General features: G+C 34.0%; 2 protein-coding genes across 2 annotated transcripts; one reads left to right on the top strand and one right to left on the bottom strand.

Annotated features, from left to right (window-relative positions):
- The first annotated feature begins 5,960 nt into the window (after positions 1–5,960).
- Positions 5,961–8,111, top strand: LOC103866710 (biotin synthase, mitochondrial). The gene is made up of 6 exons (XM_009144680.3): positions 5,961–6,257; positions 6,507–6,686; positions 6,867–6,973; positions 7,121–7,326; positions 7,440–7,579; positions 7,650–8,111. Exons 1-6 carry the CDS (start codon positions 6,060–6,062, stop codon positions 7,944–7,946), a joined length of 1,128 nt encoding a protein of 375 aa, XP_009142928.1. The 5' UTR covers positions 5,961–6,059; the 3' UTR covers positions 7,947–8,111.
- A 3,525-nt stretch (positions 8,112–11,636) lies between these two features.
- Positions 11,637–12,546, bottom strand: LOC103866709. The gene is made up of 2 exons (XM_009144679.3): positions 12,026–12,546; positions 11,637–11,940 (listed from the first exon to the last, which is right to left on the bottom strand). The coding sequence occupies exons 1-2, from the start codon at positions 12,489–12,491 to the stop codon at positions 11,861–11,863; spliced, it is 546 nt and encodes a 181-aa protein (XP_009142927.1). The 5' UTR covers positions 12,492–12,546; the 3' UTR covers positions 11,637–11,860.
- Between the last annotated feature and the right edge of the window lie 4,663 nt (positions 12,547–17,209).

Here is a 17,209-nt window from a genome sequence, read left to right as displayed (position 1 = left end):
ACTTATGATATGTCCACAACAAATGACAACTAGTATAATAGATGCTTACCAGTTGTAACAATGATGTGGTTTGATAGAAGTAACTACAAGAATAGGACATCGACTATAGCCTAAAATGATATTGAATTTATAAAAACATGAAAAAATAAAATTCAAATATTAAAGCGTTATTATAAAAAGATTACATGAGCAATCATAGCTATAGAAGGTATGGGACTAATGGCCGTAAGTGTGTGTGCATTGAAGTGACTTCGTCGATGATACGGCAAAGCAAGATGCTAACAAGAAAGTACATGCCGAACAATATCATGTTGCTCCAAAGGCGACTGAAACGAGAAAAAAAGACATGAAATTAGAGAGATTTTTGTAAAGAGAGATAAATATTATGATAATCATAAGAATGATCTAGCATAAACATAAGTACGACATGTCAAGTTGTGTCTTGTGAAAACAAAGAAGATCAAATATATTCATTGGTGGTGGAAAAGTATATCAAAGACGTATGATGAATGAATGCGATGAAACCCAATTTTTTCTTAAAATACCTAGCATGTGTTATCCAATCTTATGTCACGTGTTAGCTATATAACGAGTTTTATATTATATCATTGTTTCTAATCTGATGGGCGGTAATAAGAATCAGACAACAAAAAAATATTTGTTTGTATTTAGAAAAACTGCACATATTATGTCTTTTATAGCAATAAAGATAATAATATTGTCTACTATAAATAGTTTTTAATGTGTAAGCTTTTAGTTGTGACAAAACAATGACATCTTCTGCTTTTTTTTAGTTGACAATTCGGAGATTTCATATTCGTTTTTCAATATATCAAAGTAGATTAGTAAGAAGACAAGTTTTTCATATTTGTTGATTGATTATCTCTCACAATCTTTGATTCTTTATATGTTAATATATATTGTTTTTTGTTAAGATTATAAGGAATTTTTTTACTGGTTTGACAAAATATATTTTCCATTTCACCATCTTTTCAACTTTGTCTAAGGTAATTGCATACTTGTTCATTCTTATGACTATCATAGCTTATCTATATTTAAAAGCTCTATAAGTCTATAACTCTTTATTCCTTCTTGTATGAAAAGATAAACTAGTAAGAAATCGAGTTTTTTAGTAACTTTTGATTGACACTTTTATCATAAATTTTGATTCATTGTATAGTGATTTATAATGTCCTTTTGTTTGGTTAGGATTACATGAATTTTGTTTACTGATTTGATATCATATCTTCTCTATTTCACCATTAACATTGTCTAAGGTAATTGTGTTATCTTTCATTTTTATGGTTATCAATCTTCAGCATCTATACTATACTAAAAGGGAGATATAAACCCCTCTTAGAGTGTCCACATCAGCATATATAATCATCCAATCAGAGAGCCCGAAGTTGCCACGTCATCTCATTTATTTTTTCGTAAAAAATGAAAAAAAATGCAAAGGACAGGATCGAACCCGAGTTAGTATGACATAAATATAGAGCATATACAGCTAAGCCATTGAAACTTTCTTGAACACATATACAAGAATCACTAAATATGTAATCACAAACTCTTATGTACATTTACAATAATATGGCTTCAACTTTCAAGACTTCGATATTTTGTTTTGTAAAAAAAATAAGAAAGTGACTAAGCTAATATATTCTTTGAAAGTGTGAGAACATTGACAAATATGAAAAAGCATAGATTTTTGTTTTCGTGACAAAGTTAAAACTTTTGTAAAAGTAAGTTTACATAAGCTTGCTTTCCCCGATTCTATATACACAAGATTCTATATACACAAATAAATATAATATAACAACATAAGCTTGCTTTTCCCGATTCATATGAAAACTTTTTAAGTTATCCACCAAAGCAAATTAATTAAATCAATCAAATTGTTAGAATACAACAAATTAATATATAATTTTATTTTAAATTAAATTATTTAAAAGTGTATTTTCATTAAAAATAAAATAATAAAAAAGTAAAACTGATTTGATGGTAATTTTTATGACATATATATATATATTATGTGAAAGAAATATAAGCTTAATATGGAAAAAAATCTTAAATACAAAAAATGCTAAAATTAACAAAAAAAACTAATAAAAATTAAACTATGATATCAATTGAAAGCTTCTTAGACAATATTAATAAAAATTTTAAACGATAATTAGACAAATTTAATTTTTTTTGCCAGCCAAAAGTGTATTATTAATTAGCATCAGTTATTTCAAGATGTTTAAGAAATGATGGACTTAAATGATATATGAACTATGAATAGTAGTACTTTGTAAAGCTGACTTAGATAACACATCTGCACATCATTTCCAATCCTTTTTGATGCCTAAATTCAATTTCTTCAGAGCAGTTATTCCACAAAGAGATCGTATGAGATATTGTTTTGATATTCAGATTTGTTTCTTGAATGTTAAGAAGATTGATAACTGTAAAAATGTCTCCTTCGAATATTATATGTCTATAACCGAATCTCCAACATGAGACAACTTTGTTTAAAAAGTAAATAATTTTATTTTTCTTATATTATATAATAAATATATATTATTTACTGATAATAAAAATATAATTATTCATCTATCACAAATATCTATGCAAATATGTGAATCAAGTACTACAATCAAACAACATAATGATTTCCACAAAGAAAATTTAAAAAATATATTTATGTTATGTAGTCTTATTTTATATTCTTTAAATAATGTAATACAATATTATACATTATTTTTTTTAGAATTGAGAAATACATATATATCAGTTAGACAAATTAAGCAATAATTAGACAATTTTGACTCTTTTTTTGCCAGCCAAAAGTTTATTATTAATTAGCATCAGTTATTTCAAGATGTTTAAGAAAATATGGACAAAAAATAGGATGGACATAAATGATATATGAATTATGAATAGTACTTTGTAAAACTGACTTAGATAACACATATGCACATCCATTTTCAGTCCTTTTTGATGCCTAAATTCAATTTCTTCAGAGCAGTTATTCCACAAAGAGATCGTATGAGATATTGTTTTGATATTCAGATTTGTTTCTTGACTGTTAAGAAGATTGATAACTGTAAAATGTCTCATTTGAATATGATATGTCTATAACCGGTCCCTACATCAGACAAGTTTGTTTTAAAAGAATATAATTTTATTTTTCTTATATTATATAATAAATATATATTATTTACTGATAATAAAAATATAGTTATTCATCTATCACAAATAACTATGCAAATATGTGAATCAAGTACAACAATCAAACAACATAATGATTTCCACAAAGAAAATTTAAAAATATATTTATGTTATGTAGTCTTATTTTATATTCTTTAAATAATGTAATACAGTATTATACATTATATTTTTTTAGAATTGAGAAATACATATAATATCTTATCCGCGCGTAGCGCGGTTAAAAAATCTAGTTATTTTAAAAGCTTTATAAATTCATATTCTCCTACTTGTAAAAAATATATTTATATTTAGAGCAACAAGATGATATTCTTGTATTGGTTTGATTGGATCATTTCTCCATTTAGCGATCTTGGTGTATAATTTATCTAAAATATTTATTGAGTCTTAAACTCTTAATCAAGTCAAAGAGTTTTCTTACAATGCTAAACAATAACAACGGTAGGTTATACACCATAATATCCAAAGGTAGATATAAGCATTATACATAGTGTTATTGTTAATTATATGTTAATTTATATCGTATTTTGATTGCATTGTTCTTTTTGTATCATTGCATTGACTTAAGTTTTTATTGCAATTTTTATTAGTTATTAAATTGTAAACTTCAAAAGATTAATTATATTTTTTAAAATACTATTGATTGAGAATTATGTAAAATTGGAAAATATAAAAATAATTATATGATCAGAATTTATTATATATATTTTAATATGTGTAAAAAGTAAAAACACACAAACATGCATCTTTAGTAACAGATGGAGTAACAAGTATAGTACAAACCTACTATCTTTTAACGACTGTGCTAGTACTATAAACTATTTTGTAGTATTTGAAACTATAACCATCTGGTTAAACCACTAGTAACCAAACAATATATGGGCCTTTATTGGGCCCACTAAAGAATTCGAAGTCCATATTTTATGAGCTAGGGTTTTTGCAGCTGCCCACTCTCGTATATATAAAGACCATTCTCTCTCTTTTATCTCCCACTTCAGTCATGTTTTCTTGTTTGGTTTTGCTTTCTCAGATCAGTTAGTTTGTCTAATGTTTTATCCGTGTGGTGTGAAAGAAAGAGGGCTCCATTTTTAAACGAGTCAACAGCAGGCGTCACTTTAATGGCGACCTGACTGCCGCTTGGAGCCTAGATCAAATATTGCCAGAGGAAGACCCATGAAAACTAATATCACAATGTTTTCATGATTCAATACTCTTGGATACAATTATAATACAATCTTGTTGAGTTTTGGTTGGTTGGGTATAATTATATTACAATCTTGTTGAGTTTTTTGTTTGGTTGGGAATATTTAATTGTTTGGATTGGCATTAAGTCAGACACGGGTGCTTGCTTGGTTTTAATAAGCAAACAGCAGAGCAACCCTTTGCATGGTGCCTATATTATGTAAGCTTCTCATCACGATTGGAGGCAGTCTTGATCTGATGTCTTCTCATGGCTTCCTCCAAATTTAAAGTAGCTACATATCGCCTCTTGTAGACATTTTGGTTTGTTTTAAATCTGATACTTCTTGAAAGGTGTTATATAGTTCACCCTTTAAAATTTAGCATCGTGGCATGGCTATTATTTGATTCCTCTGTTCGTTAATGTCTGAGACTTGACCGTGTCATGAGTTACCTTATATACAAGTTCACCTGAGAATTATATTATAGTCAATAATAATCTTTGGACCATAGATTAAAGAATGATTTGCTTGTAGAATCACCGCAATAAGAACACACGCTCGTTTGTAGAAACCTTTACGGAACAGACGAGAGACTAAAAAGAAAAAGCAAATTATCACAAACCAACATGCCAACCAAAGAAAGATATGATAAATATGAATCATTTCCCATATAAAATTAATTGGCTGTAAATAATGGATTCAATCTAAACTCCCAAAGAGTGAGTTAATAATATTTTACATTATGATTGATGGTTAAACTAAAAAAGTGTTAAAAGTCAAATCGTGTAAACACAGCTCTTACCTCACTAAAAGTATCAGAATCGCCAGACAGATGGATCATCTTCCAAATCAAATAAACAAAAGTTTGAAACAGCAATAAGAGAGAGTTTAGTGTTATAAAACCGAGTAGAGTTCGAGGCGAACTAGTTATATAGTCTCAATGTAATCAAGCTCCGAAAACTCAAAATAGCAAATCAGAATTTCATAAAATTGCAGATTACAGAAAGCACCGTAAAGGCTTCTACACCCAGGTCTGGGGTTCAAATCCCAGACTATACAATTTATTGCAAATTACAGGAAATCCAAGTTTCAAGTTCCGGAGAGAATGGTTTATTAAAAAATTATGCAGACTATAGAGGAAAGGCTTGTAAGGGATCTTTAACATGGTGCAAGTAAATCTGGTCAGACGTGGATCTTCATAGAACGGCTCAGGTGATGCAGTTAGGCGTAGATTTTCATAAGGCAGGTAGTATTGTCGGTTGTCGAATCGTCTATGTAATATTTTCTATATGATAATTGTAAGATCATTAATAAATCAGCATTAAAAAAAAATATATCATAAAATTGGAGTGGCTAAAGCTGAGGAGATACAGTAAACGTCATCGTTTAAGTGAATTACTATTTTCGGCCCAGCAGAATATCTACATGAGGCGAGAGGAGATACAGTAAACGTCGTCGTTTAAGTGATGGAGATACAGTAAACGTCGTCGTTTAGGTACTATATTCGGCCCAATAGAATATCTAAACGAGGCCCAATATAACCCACTCGCGGCGGAAATTCCAACGGTGGTTAGTTTGTTGTTAGGTGGCTCTCTCTCACTCATGGATGGCCGACTCTCAACTCCTCCAAGATTAACTCAGAACACAGCAAACCGAGGGTAAAAGAAAATGATGCTTGCTCGATTCGTATTTCGATCTCAACTGAGACCTTCTCTCTCAGCCAGACAATCTGCTTCTTACTCCTCTGCTTCCGCAGCCTCGGCTGAAGCCGAAAGAACGATCCGTGAAGGTCCGAGAAATGACTGGAGTAAAGATGAAATCAAAGCCGTCTATGACTCTCCTGTTCTTGACCTCCTCTTCCACGGAGTAAAGTTCCCTCCTTTCTCTCTCACTCTCTCACTCTTTGTTCTTCTAGCTCCTCTGATTCAGACATGTGTAGTAGTATAAAGCTTCTGTCTTTATGTCGGAAAGTATTGGTTTTTTTGTTTGTTTTAGTTTGTCCGACAGATCTTGTCCGAGAGTTGTAGTGTCGGCATGTTGCAAAAATTGGTGTTCATTGTTTTTTTTTTGTCTTTTACTAATTGGTAATGATATTTTTGTGTTGTTGTCTTACAGGCTCAGGTTCATAGGCATGTTCATAACTTTAGGGAAGTGCAGCAATGTACTCTCCTCTCCATAAAGACTGGAGGGTGCAGTGAGGACTGTTCTTATTGTCCTCAGTCCTCCAGATATGACACTGGAGTCAAGGCCCAAAGACTCATGTCCAAGGACGCTGTCATTGTTGCTGCTAAGAAGGTTTCGCTCTTTCCTTGTTGACTTCTTTTACTCAATGCATGTTTGTTTCTGTAGCACAACATGAGGAATGTTCAAGTGAACAAGGAGCTTCTTAATATAGGATCATTGGATTGTGCTAATGAAGAATTTTGAGAATGTAATGAGCTAATTATGATTTGAATTTAATCAATGTGTTGTTAGGCAAAAGAAGCTGGAAGCACACGGTTTTGCATGGGTGCTGCGTGGCGAGATACAATAGGACGCAAAACCAATTTCAATCAGATACTTGAGTACATCAAAGAGATAAGGTAACCTATTTTGTTACATTGCTGGCAATATTTTGAGAACTTTTAATCCTTTTTTAAGTTGGAACTTCGTTTTGATGTTGAATATGGTCTCTTGTGCTGTAACATCTTTGTGATTATATATTTTGGGGGCTCTCACTTTTACAACAGAGGAATGGGGATGGAGGTTTGCTGCACATTGGGCATGATTGAGAAGCAGCAAGCGTTAGAGCTTAAGAAGGCTGGCCTCACTGCTTATAACCACAATCTTGATACTTCGAGAGAGTACTACCCCAACGTCATCACTACTAGAAGTTACGATGAACGCCTTGAAACTCTTGAGCATGTGCGTGATGCTGGAATCAACGTCTGTTCAGGTAACTTTGACTTTGATTTGTAACAATGAAACTTCTAAGTTTTTCTTTATTCTTTTGAAAGATCCAATTAGTAAAAACATGTTTTCAAGTGTTTTCTTTCTACTGATAAACAGGAGGAATAATTGGGCTTGGGGAGGCAGAAGAGGACAGAGTAGGATTATTACACACATTGGCAACACTTCCTTCTCACCCTGAGAGTGTTCCCATCAACGCTCTTCTTGCAGTGAAAGGCACTCCTCTTGAAGACCAGAAGGTAATCATAAAAGACATAACTACTTAAGTGGTAAAAAGACTTTGAAAAAACATTTTGTGTTTTTCTGCAGCCGGTTGAGATATGGGAGATGATCAGGATGATTGGAACAGCAAGAATCGTGATGCCAAAAGCAATGGTGAGGCTATCTGCCGGTAGAGTCCGGTTCTCGATGCCCGAGCAAGCCTTGTGTTTTCTCGCTGGTGCAAACTCTATCTTCACTGGAGAGAAGCTTTTGACAACGCCAAACAATGATTTTGACGCGGACCAGCTCATGTTCAAGACGCTAGGACTCATTCCTAAACCCCCAAGTTTCTCTGAAGATGATTCTGAGTCAGAGAATTGCGAGAAAGTTGCTTCTTCTCACTGAAGTTTGGGATACTCTTTGAAGTAGAGCTATCTTTTTCACTTTGTAGCATTATTGGATGATTTGTTGATACCACTTTTTTTTTTATTGTCATGTTATATTGAATTGAACTGGTCTCTTGGTTTCTGTCACACGTTGCCATAGTTTCGTAGTTGTTACTTGTTTTGATATTCATTTCCCTAACCACTAAAGAAACTAGCCTTAAAACTTCATTGTGCTAGTCCCCGAAGGTAGTCTCTCACTTTCTCTCTATGGACTAAGATAAGACACTAACTCATGGGTTGAATGCAACTTATAGAGAGATTAGGTGAGTAATATGTAGGTGATAGACTTCTATTAGCTCGAGTCTGACGTGGCAGGGAGGACGCTGACGTGTTTAATGAGGAAGAGCCATGGGAGCCTTGGTTTGGTTCAGAAGGTTTGCAGTTGGAAAGATTAACGGAGAAAGACGATATAAATATAGTTCGTCTTCTTCACTTGTTCTTCATGCTTTGTATGTTGTTGTTCGTAGACGCCATGAGTCTCGGCACGGTCGCCATGAGATCGTCGTGATCAGTCATCTTCGCCATGAGAAGGTGATTGTGATCGGAATCTGCAAAGCTATCTTGTATTCATTGTTCTATCTTGTATTCTGGTTTGATAAAGGAGTTAGAGATATCAATACTCTATCATTGGTGCGGTAAAACTGTGATCGAAGCTAACGCGGTGGTGTTACGGTGATGATGAAGTTCGGTGAATCGGCGGCAAGAATCAAGGGAAGCGATGGTTTTGTTGCTGGATTCGTCGGAGGCGCTATTGAGTTTCACGAACGATGCGAAGATTACGGAAGTTACGGAAATCGCGGAGTTTCCAGAGATGATGCGAACAAGACGATGCAGAGAGATCCGTTGGTGACGCGAGACGATAAGGCGACGGCAGAGCGATTGGATTCTGTGGAGAAGCAGATCGCAACGATCGGAGAGGATTCAAGCGCAGTCATGGGAATCGTTACGGTTCCAGTGTTTCCGGATGTCGACTTGAGGCAGTGGATTTCGTGGATGGAGCATTACTTTGCTCGGAAGGGACTCACTGACTTCGAGAAGTTACACATGGCTTATGGATTCATTGTGGATGAAGCTGAGAGGTACATTAGTGGTATCGATTCTTTGAGGCCTATTAGAAGCTGGAAACATATGAAAGAAACGTTGTTGTGGCAATTTGGCGCTGATGATGATCCAGAGAAGATCAGAATGAAAGCTAGTTATGATAGAGGCCAAAAAGCTTTCTTGGAGTGGGAAGCAGACAAGCGACGACATTCCCGACTGTGTTCAGGTGATAATGGTGACATAACTTTCACGGATGAATCAACCTCACACAATGCCATTGTTCATGAGACTGGAGTAGTGAGGAACTGTTCTCTGTCAGATTTGATTCAGCCAGCTTTAGATTCCGAGACGGTTCATGAAAGAGATATGGTGATACATACTGTCCCTGCTGCAGAAGTTTCTGTACAATCTGAAACAATACTCGAGAACGATGTTTTTGTTGAGACTGGTCATGAGGACGAACTAAGTACAGAGAAAGAAGCAGAGCAGGTGTCAAAGTCACTATGTATTACAGCTCAGGAGGAGAGATTAGTTGCAGAGATGTCTCTAAAGGGGCCAGATTTGGTGAAGACGATGGCATTAACGACTTTGGATAGTGTGTCTGTGAGTTCTAGTGATGGGCATGTTTCAAGTTCAGAAGCTGCTCAAGAGGCAGAAGTAGAGCTTAAGCCTGCGTCACTTCCGGGTATGGAGCAACAAGCTGATGTTAAACGTGAGATATCAGACAGTGCTTGTGTGGAGCAACCTGATTTGTTTCTTGAGAAAGCTCCAAGTTCTTCTCTGGTTGATAGGAAGCTAAAGGAGGCCTTGCATTCAAGGAAGGAATCTGCAGGAACTGTCAAGGGCCTTCAGAAGTTGAGTGAGTTGTTGCAGGCACAACTGTGTCATGTCCAAATGAAAAGTTTGGATGTAATTACCTTGTTGACTTCAGAACAACAAACTTTGGAGCCAAAGAGGAGGAGTTCCAAGTCATGGCACTTCAAATATAAAGCTGAGAACGTGGGGCTGTGTAAACAATACAATCATGTCCTATATTATACGTGTTGGATTCTGCATATGAGAGACTGGTTGCGGCAGCGCAAGGATGGACAGTGTTTGAAGTTTTGGTACTCTCGGTTTCCATGCGTTCCTGTCCTGGCTGAAATATGGAGATCATTGTGCAAAATAATAACTCAGGGTGAGAACAAGGCAGTTGCAGGAATGTCTCAGTGTGAGAACTTAGCTATTACTCTTATCTCGGTTATCCACACATTTGAGAGGTTCAGAGTAGAGAATGGCAGTGTTTGGATTAGTAGCATAATTCTTCCATGCCACGTACTATACCATGCATGTCTGATGAGCAAGAGGACAGGGCAGATGTTTTTGTTCCAGATGCCGCAGATTTTACAAGTGTTGCAACATTTTTTGGTTGGTGAGGGAGAGTTCCACGTGATTCATAAATGGAGGTTTAAGTCAGTGGCAGATACAAGACCAGAATGGCAGAGATTCCTTATCATTTTCTTCTGTTCAAGCTTGAGGGCAAGCTTGGTTTCAAGGGCGGGTGTATATGAGAGAATACTGACTTGGTTCAGGAGGCTAAATGTACTGATTTGGTGGTTTTCAACAGTAAATGGGACTGATGTTCTTGATATAAAGGTTGGTAAGCATGAAGAAATGACAGAACCAAGCACACAGTTGGAGATACAAGTGGTGAATCATCAATTGTGTAAAGAGAGAAGAGCTGTGTTATTGATGCTTTTCAAGAGATGCATGCTGCACACTCTGATACAAGAAAGGCAGAAATGGAAGAAGAAGAGTTACAAAACTGGGATGTTCAAATACAAAGCTAGATTGAAGCAAGTGCTAGGTCTGCCATTACATGTTGTGCTTTGCCATTGGAGAAGCTCTTCTTTTGTTTGGCATCGCTGGAGAAGTAAGGGTGATTCACTTATTCTTCTGAGAAGGTTGGCAATCTAGAGGGGCAGAGACGAATAAGAAGTGAAAATGGATTGTTCAAGGCATATATACTTGCAATGCTTTCGTCTCAGTGGAGGCTGCACGTCAGTTTATAAATTGGTGGTTTCTTTTCATACAAGCTTGTGGGCAAGCTTGATTTCGTGGGGAATGTATTGATAGACTTCTATTAGCTCGAGTCTGACGTGGCAGGGAGGACGCTGACGTGTTTAATGAGGAAGAGCCATGGGAGCCTTGGTTTGGTTCAGAAGGTTTGCAGTTGGAAAGATTAACGGAGAAAGACGATATAAATATAGTTCGTCTTCTTCACTTGTTCTTCATGCTTTGTATGTTGTTGTTCGTAGACGCCATGAGTCTCGGCACGGTCGCCATGAGATCGTCGTGATCAGTCATCTTCGCCATGAGAAGGTGATTGTGATCGGAATCTGCAAAGCTATCTTGTATTCATTGTTCTATCTTGTATTCTGGTTTGATAAAGGAGTTAGAGATATCAATACTCTATCAGTAGGATGTGAACATATAACTGCAGATAGAAACTTGGGATGCAACTTTTTCCAAACTCTTAGGGACAGTTAGGTTTGTAATAACTACTCCAGGCTCATGGATGAAAATATGGAGGGACCATAATCTTCTAAACAAAGTGTTTTTTGTCCAATATGAAATTATTATTTATTATTTATTTTGCCCTTATAGAAATGTATTACAAGAAATTTCCTAGCAAAATCTTCATTGACCACTAAGCATTTTTTTATACATCCCTGAGCATAGCTTATACAACAATGGGTGTTTCAAGCAGGTCAATCTCAAAAAAGCTGAAACAGAACAGCTTATAGAGAGATATCACTCCTGCATCAATCATGTTGTTTCATCTTCATCTTCTCAAGTGCATAATCTCACGGTGCATGCCACAGCTTGTGCCCAGAACTTCAACCTTGCTTTGACATCATCAGGACTGTCCCCTGTTTTTTTTTCCACACATAACATATAATCAGAAAATCTGAAAAACAAACTGAAATGCAACAAAAGATTAAAACGAGCGCTTACCAGGGCTAGAGATCTTCCAGCTAGCTATCTGACTAAGGGGAGATTCAATCTTCTCAGGGGAAGAAGAAGAAGTATGGTGATGATGATGATGATCTTGATCCATGAACTTGTGACTCATAGAGTAACAAAGCTCTAGAGCAGGCAAAGTGTTACAAAGCTCAGGAATCTCCTCGTAGTTAAAACCAAAGCCTAAGTCTACACAACCCTTTAGCTCCTCTAGATCATCGTCCGTTAAACTCTTGGTCCTCTTCAAGTCATCTACAACGTAACCTTCAAGCAACACATTGCTCTTCTTCTTCTCTGACTTCTTGGTCTCTTTCATCGTCTCTCCAACAAAGCCATTGTCTGTCTCTTCGTCGGATTCACTGTAGGAGGAGTATGAGCTGGAGCTGGTGAAGATGTCGGAGTCTGAGTCAACGTCTGCCTCATATGAGGAACGGCTAGAAAGAAAAGCTGAGTCGCACATTGTGAATCTCTATGTGTTTTTTTATGGAGAGAAAGAAGGTGAAGAGGTGCTTATAAAGCTACCAACGGGCGGCAACTATGTCTTGTCTCTTTCTTAATCATGTGGTTACTAATCCATGTATGTTATAATGTATGGTATGTATATTATTATATGATGATCATTACCATCAACTCGAAACTGGTCCCCACCATGTGCGCCAAGGATCTTCGATGAACGGATCGTCGTCAGATAGCACATTTGGCCAATTATTCCAACAGTTTTTCTCTTAGAGCATCTCCAATGTATTACCCCATTTTTTACTCCAAAATGGTGTAACACTAAAATGGAGTAAGGTTTTACTCCAATGTATTACTCCATTTTCTACTACAAAAATAATATTTCTTAAATAATTTCATTTTTATTTTATTAATAATTGCAAATAAAATCTTATACTTATAAAAATTTACCAATTAACCCCAATTATTTTATGTTTACGATAATAATTAAAATATAAATTATTTGAATTAAATATTTATTATTAAAAAGTACAAGAAATCATTAAAAAAGACAACATATATATAGGTTCAACAATGAGCATTAGAATATTTTTCCCACAAATGATCAACTAATGCATTTCGTAATGAAAAATGAGCTTCTTTATTTTTGATATTCCTAAATCGAGCAAAAAAATTTTGAAATCGGACATTTTCATCTTCTGCAATTTCAATATCTGGAGGTGGAGCTTCTCTTTCAAGTTCAATTGGTGCATCAAGTTCACGCTCATTTTCATCTTCTGCAATTTCATGTTATTGTATCATTTTAAATATTATTTAAGTAAAAAATAGAAATATTAAAGATTCAAAGGATCATTTTATAAATAAAAAAAGTTCAACTCCAAAATGGAGTAATGGGTAAGATTACTCCATAAATGAAGTAACCCTAGCCATTACTCCATTTTTAACTCCAAAATGGAGTGGGGTTGGAGAAGATTTTACTCCATAATGATGTTTGGAGTTGAAAATGGAGTAGGGTTGGAGATGCCCTTAACCGTGTAATAAAGTATTCTATATTTGATTTGGTTGATTAAATCAATATTGATGTTTTGATTATATCTTCAACGAATCACAAATATATCTATTTATATAACATTTTAATTGTTGACCAAAAATATTTGAGAATCCTAAAATAATATTATACGTAATATTTTATGGCATTGTATATATATGCCATGACTGATCGTAAACATAATATTTTATAGAATGTATATAACTGAACGAACACACCTTTGTATATGAGATATTTTTCTCATTTTCAGATTATATAAGCTCATATCACCTTTTATAATTAATTTATATAACGAAACGAATCTCACGCTATAATTATCACAAATAAAATAGCTAATAGATAATGTCGAATGCCGTGAGCCTCTTGAGTCTTGAGCCTAGTCACAAAGAATCAAAGCCACAATATTTTTTCATTATAAATATGAAATTTATGTGGATAGTATTTACGCAATAACGAAATGATTTATATATAGGTTATGGGTCCATGGAAAATAAAGATAAAAAGAAAGAGTATCGAATGCATTTACCGGGTCCATATATATAGAGTCAAACTGCAAAATCATGTGGTGGGTAGTTATTGACTTATTATTGGACTAGTATTACTGTCCCGTGCTAAGGACGGGTATACTTTTTAGTGGCTTTTGAATTATTTAAAAAATAAAATTGTAATGTTTTAAATCAAAATTGAATTTATTTTAATTTTTTTTTTTGCTGAAGCTAGGTAACACCTAGAAATATCGTATTTGCTATATTCAGTTTTATTTGTATTTGTTTTGTAAATAGTTCTTCTTTAAAATAAATTTATTGGAATTAATATTGAAAAATATAAAACTAACATGCATACAAAATAGTCAATATAATAGACTTATTTTTCAAGCAAAATTTTTGTAAGAATATGCTATGTCACATTAAAAAAAGGATTTGTTAAATAGTCAAACTATAACAAACAAATTTGTAAATACCTAAATTGGATCATCATAGTTATTGATATTTTTTTTCCCTCGGTTAGACTCGCATCGCATCATTAGCCATGATATTTGATTTCAAAGTTACAAAAACAAAATAGAAATTCTTAAAGTGTTTTGTTAAAAAAAAAAAAAAAATTCTTAAAGTGTAACATAAGAGAGAGAGAGAGCCAGAGAATAACTAAAGATAGAAGATACCACTTGTTTACGGTTTTGCTTGTGTTTTATGTTTGCTGGGTTCTTTCGCTTGACTTTTTCTTCTTTCCTTTTCATTTTTCTGTTTATATCGGATGAAATAAATGTATGTAGTTTCACAAAGATAAGACATATAAAAGAGTTGAGATGATTATGGTTACCTTCGTTGCTGATAGAGCTTTAACTTTCAGTTAGGAGTAATCATAACTTGTATGGAATTATTTTGATCAGTGGGAGAACTGATTATCAACCGGAGAAGAAACAATGAAGAAGGAAGTAAAATTAAATAAGATAGAAAGGTAAAACAGAAAAACAGTTATAGAACGTGATCTTTATTTTGTAAGTGGGTGAGATAATTTAGGGATTTAGTTTTTTTTTTCAATTTTTCACGTGAAATTCCAAAATCATTATTAATCAATCTTATTTGTTTTGTAAATTTTTGTTTTGCCACATGTCTAATTATCATTTGTTAGGCGACTTGCGATTTAGTATATAAAGGATATAAACATGTAGAATCAAAAATAAGAAAATGATGTGTATATTATATTACATGTGTTAGTCACAGTATTTGTATATGCATACAATTTCATCTAACCTCTCGCGGCCGCAACAAGAAGTCATTGCTCCAAAATCGTTAGGTTGCTTCAGTTACTTTACTAAATTACATTTTGTACTCAACAACTATAAAACATATAAATATGTAGAAAACTGTGTAGGTAAAGACTAATCTATTAGATAGTCGAACTATTGCAAGTCTAAGGATTAACAATCCAACTTCGGCCTGCCAAAAGTCGTTGGCCTCGAGATGCGCCATGTCATTTTTGCATTTCAATACGACTAAACAATTTTTAATACAGGTAACTTTAGGTTCCACAACAACATTATGTTTTTATATCTTATTTTGTGGATATTGGCAAGCAAATAAAAAGTGTGATTCTTTGATAGTTTAATCGACAAATGTTAGTAAGAAGAAGCAAATCGCATATGGATACAAGATTCATAGACTTGATTAGTTATTCAACTCATAAGCTCCTAATATACATGGAAAAAATAATTTAAATGGTTAAAGAATATTGATTGATAGGATTTCTCGAAACCGATCAATACAAAGTTAAAAACCAATAAAAATCATAGAGAAGAAAAATTAGGAAAGCCAAGACGAGAATGATTCTCGAAATTTCTAGTGAAAAATAAAATAAGAAATAAAGTGACTGTGGTCCAACTTTTGATGAGCTAATTGGCTTCATTGACAAATTTTTACATGACTTTGATATATGCTGCGCCGGCGTCAATGAAAACAAACGTGTCAGGTTGATATATCTGTCATGATGTTATCATGGTAATGGTGGGTGACATGGCATGGTATAGATGACATAACTCATTATGAATGTGGGTTATATTAATCACAACATTTCAAATCCGAACACCATGGATTGCAAGACGATACATAAGATCTAACGTCCAAACTAAGAGCACATAATAAAAGCATAAATGCTATTATTGCACATAATAAACGACGTTGATTTGAATTGGTAGAAAACTTTAATTCATCTAAACTGTAATTCAGATTAGTATTGTATAACTAAGTCTTGTTCCCTGATATTAAGCATCAAGCAAGCTTGCTACCATCAAATAATAACTAACAAGTAAGCTTGTTTGGATCAACAATCCATCAAATAATAACCATCAAGTTTTCTTGTTTGGATCAACAAACATTCAAATAAGTTTCCTTGCACCAAATCAAATAAGGTTTGTTCTTTTATTTTCTTATATTTTACTGTTTTTGTTGATGGAAACAACTAAACAAACGCATGTGTAAGGGTAAGGATTATAAATGTGGAAATGGAAGAGAAAGTGAATCTCACAGACATGTGAACTAGAGACATAAGGCAGGGAAGGTATCCGTGGACATTTACGATAAGAAATGAAAGGGCCAAGACTTTTAAAAGGGCCCCATTAAAGATAAAATACAAGAAAAGAACCAACTCACGTGTCCCCATTTTTCTTTTTCAGCTCAACTAATCTCTGGTCTGGTCTTCACGACCTTCATGTTCTCCCATCATTATCATTTGTCCATTTACCACATACACACTATTCTTCACATTTTCTAAGTTCACGGGGACGATACTATACTTCAAAATGTATAAAGAAATGATGAAGTTAATTAGCTTTTTTGAGAAAGTCTATTTATATCATATAAACATGGACAGCAAAAGTATAATGGAACTCATTACAGACTAGATAACCATATCTATATCATATATCAATATCAGATAAGTACAAAAAGAAACAAAAGTTTGAAGACTGATTATTAAAGTAATAAAGTTATTGAAATGCCAAATCACAAACCTACATTGTATAGTAACACATAAGACAACACAAAGGATACAATCCAATCATACATTATGGTGGCCCTAGTTTTATTGCCATGTCCAAATACATTAAATGTTTCTGTTTCATCTCCCTTATGCTTTCCTCAAATACAATTAATGTTGTGAAAATAGATAGAACACAG

This window comes from Brassica rapa, chromosome A05, assembly GCF_000309985.2.
Source record: "Brassica rapa cultivar Chiifu-401-42 chromosome A05, CAAS_Brap_v3.01, whole genome shotgun sequence".
Lineage (NCBI taxonomy): Eukaryota > Viridiplantae > Streptophyta > Magnoliopsida > Brassicales > Brassicaceae > Brassica > Brassica rapa.
The sequence above is the reverse complement of the archived record's forward strand: the minus strand, read 5'-3'. Positions and strand labels throughout refer to the sequence as shown.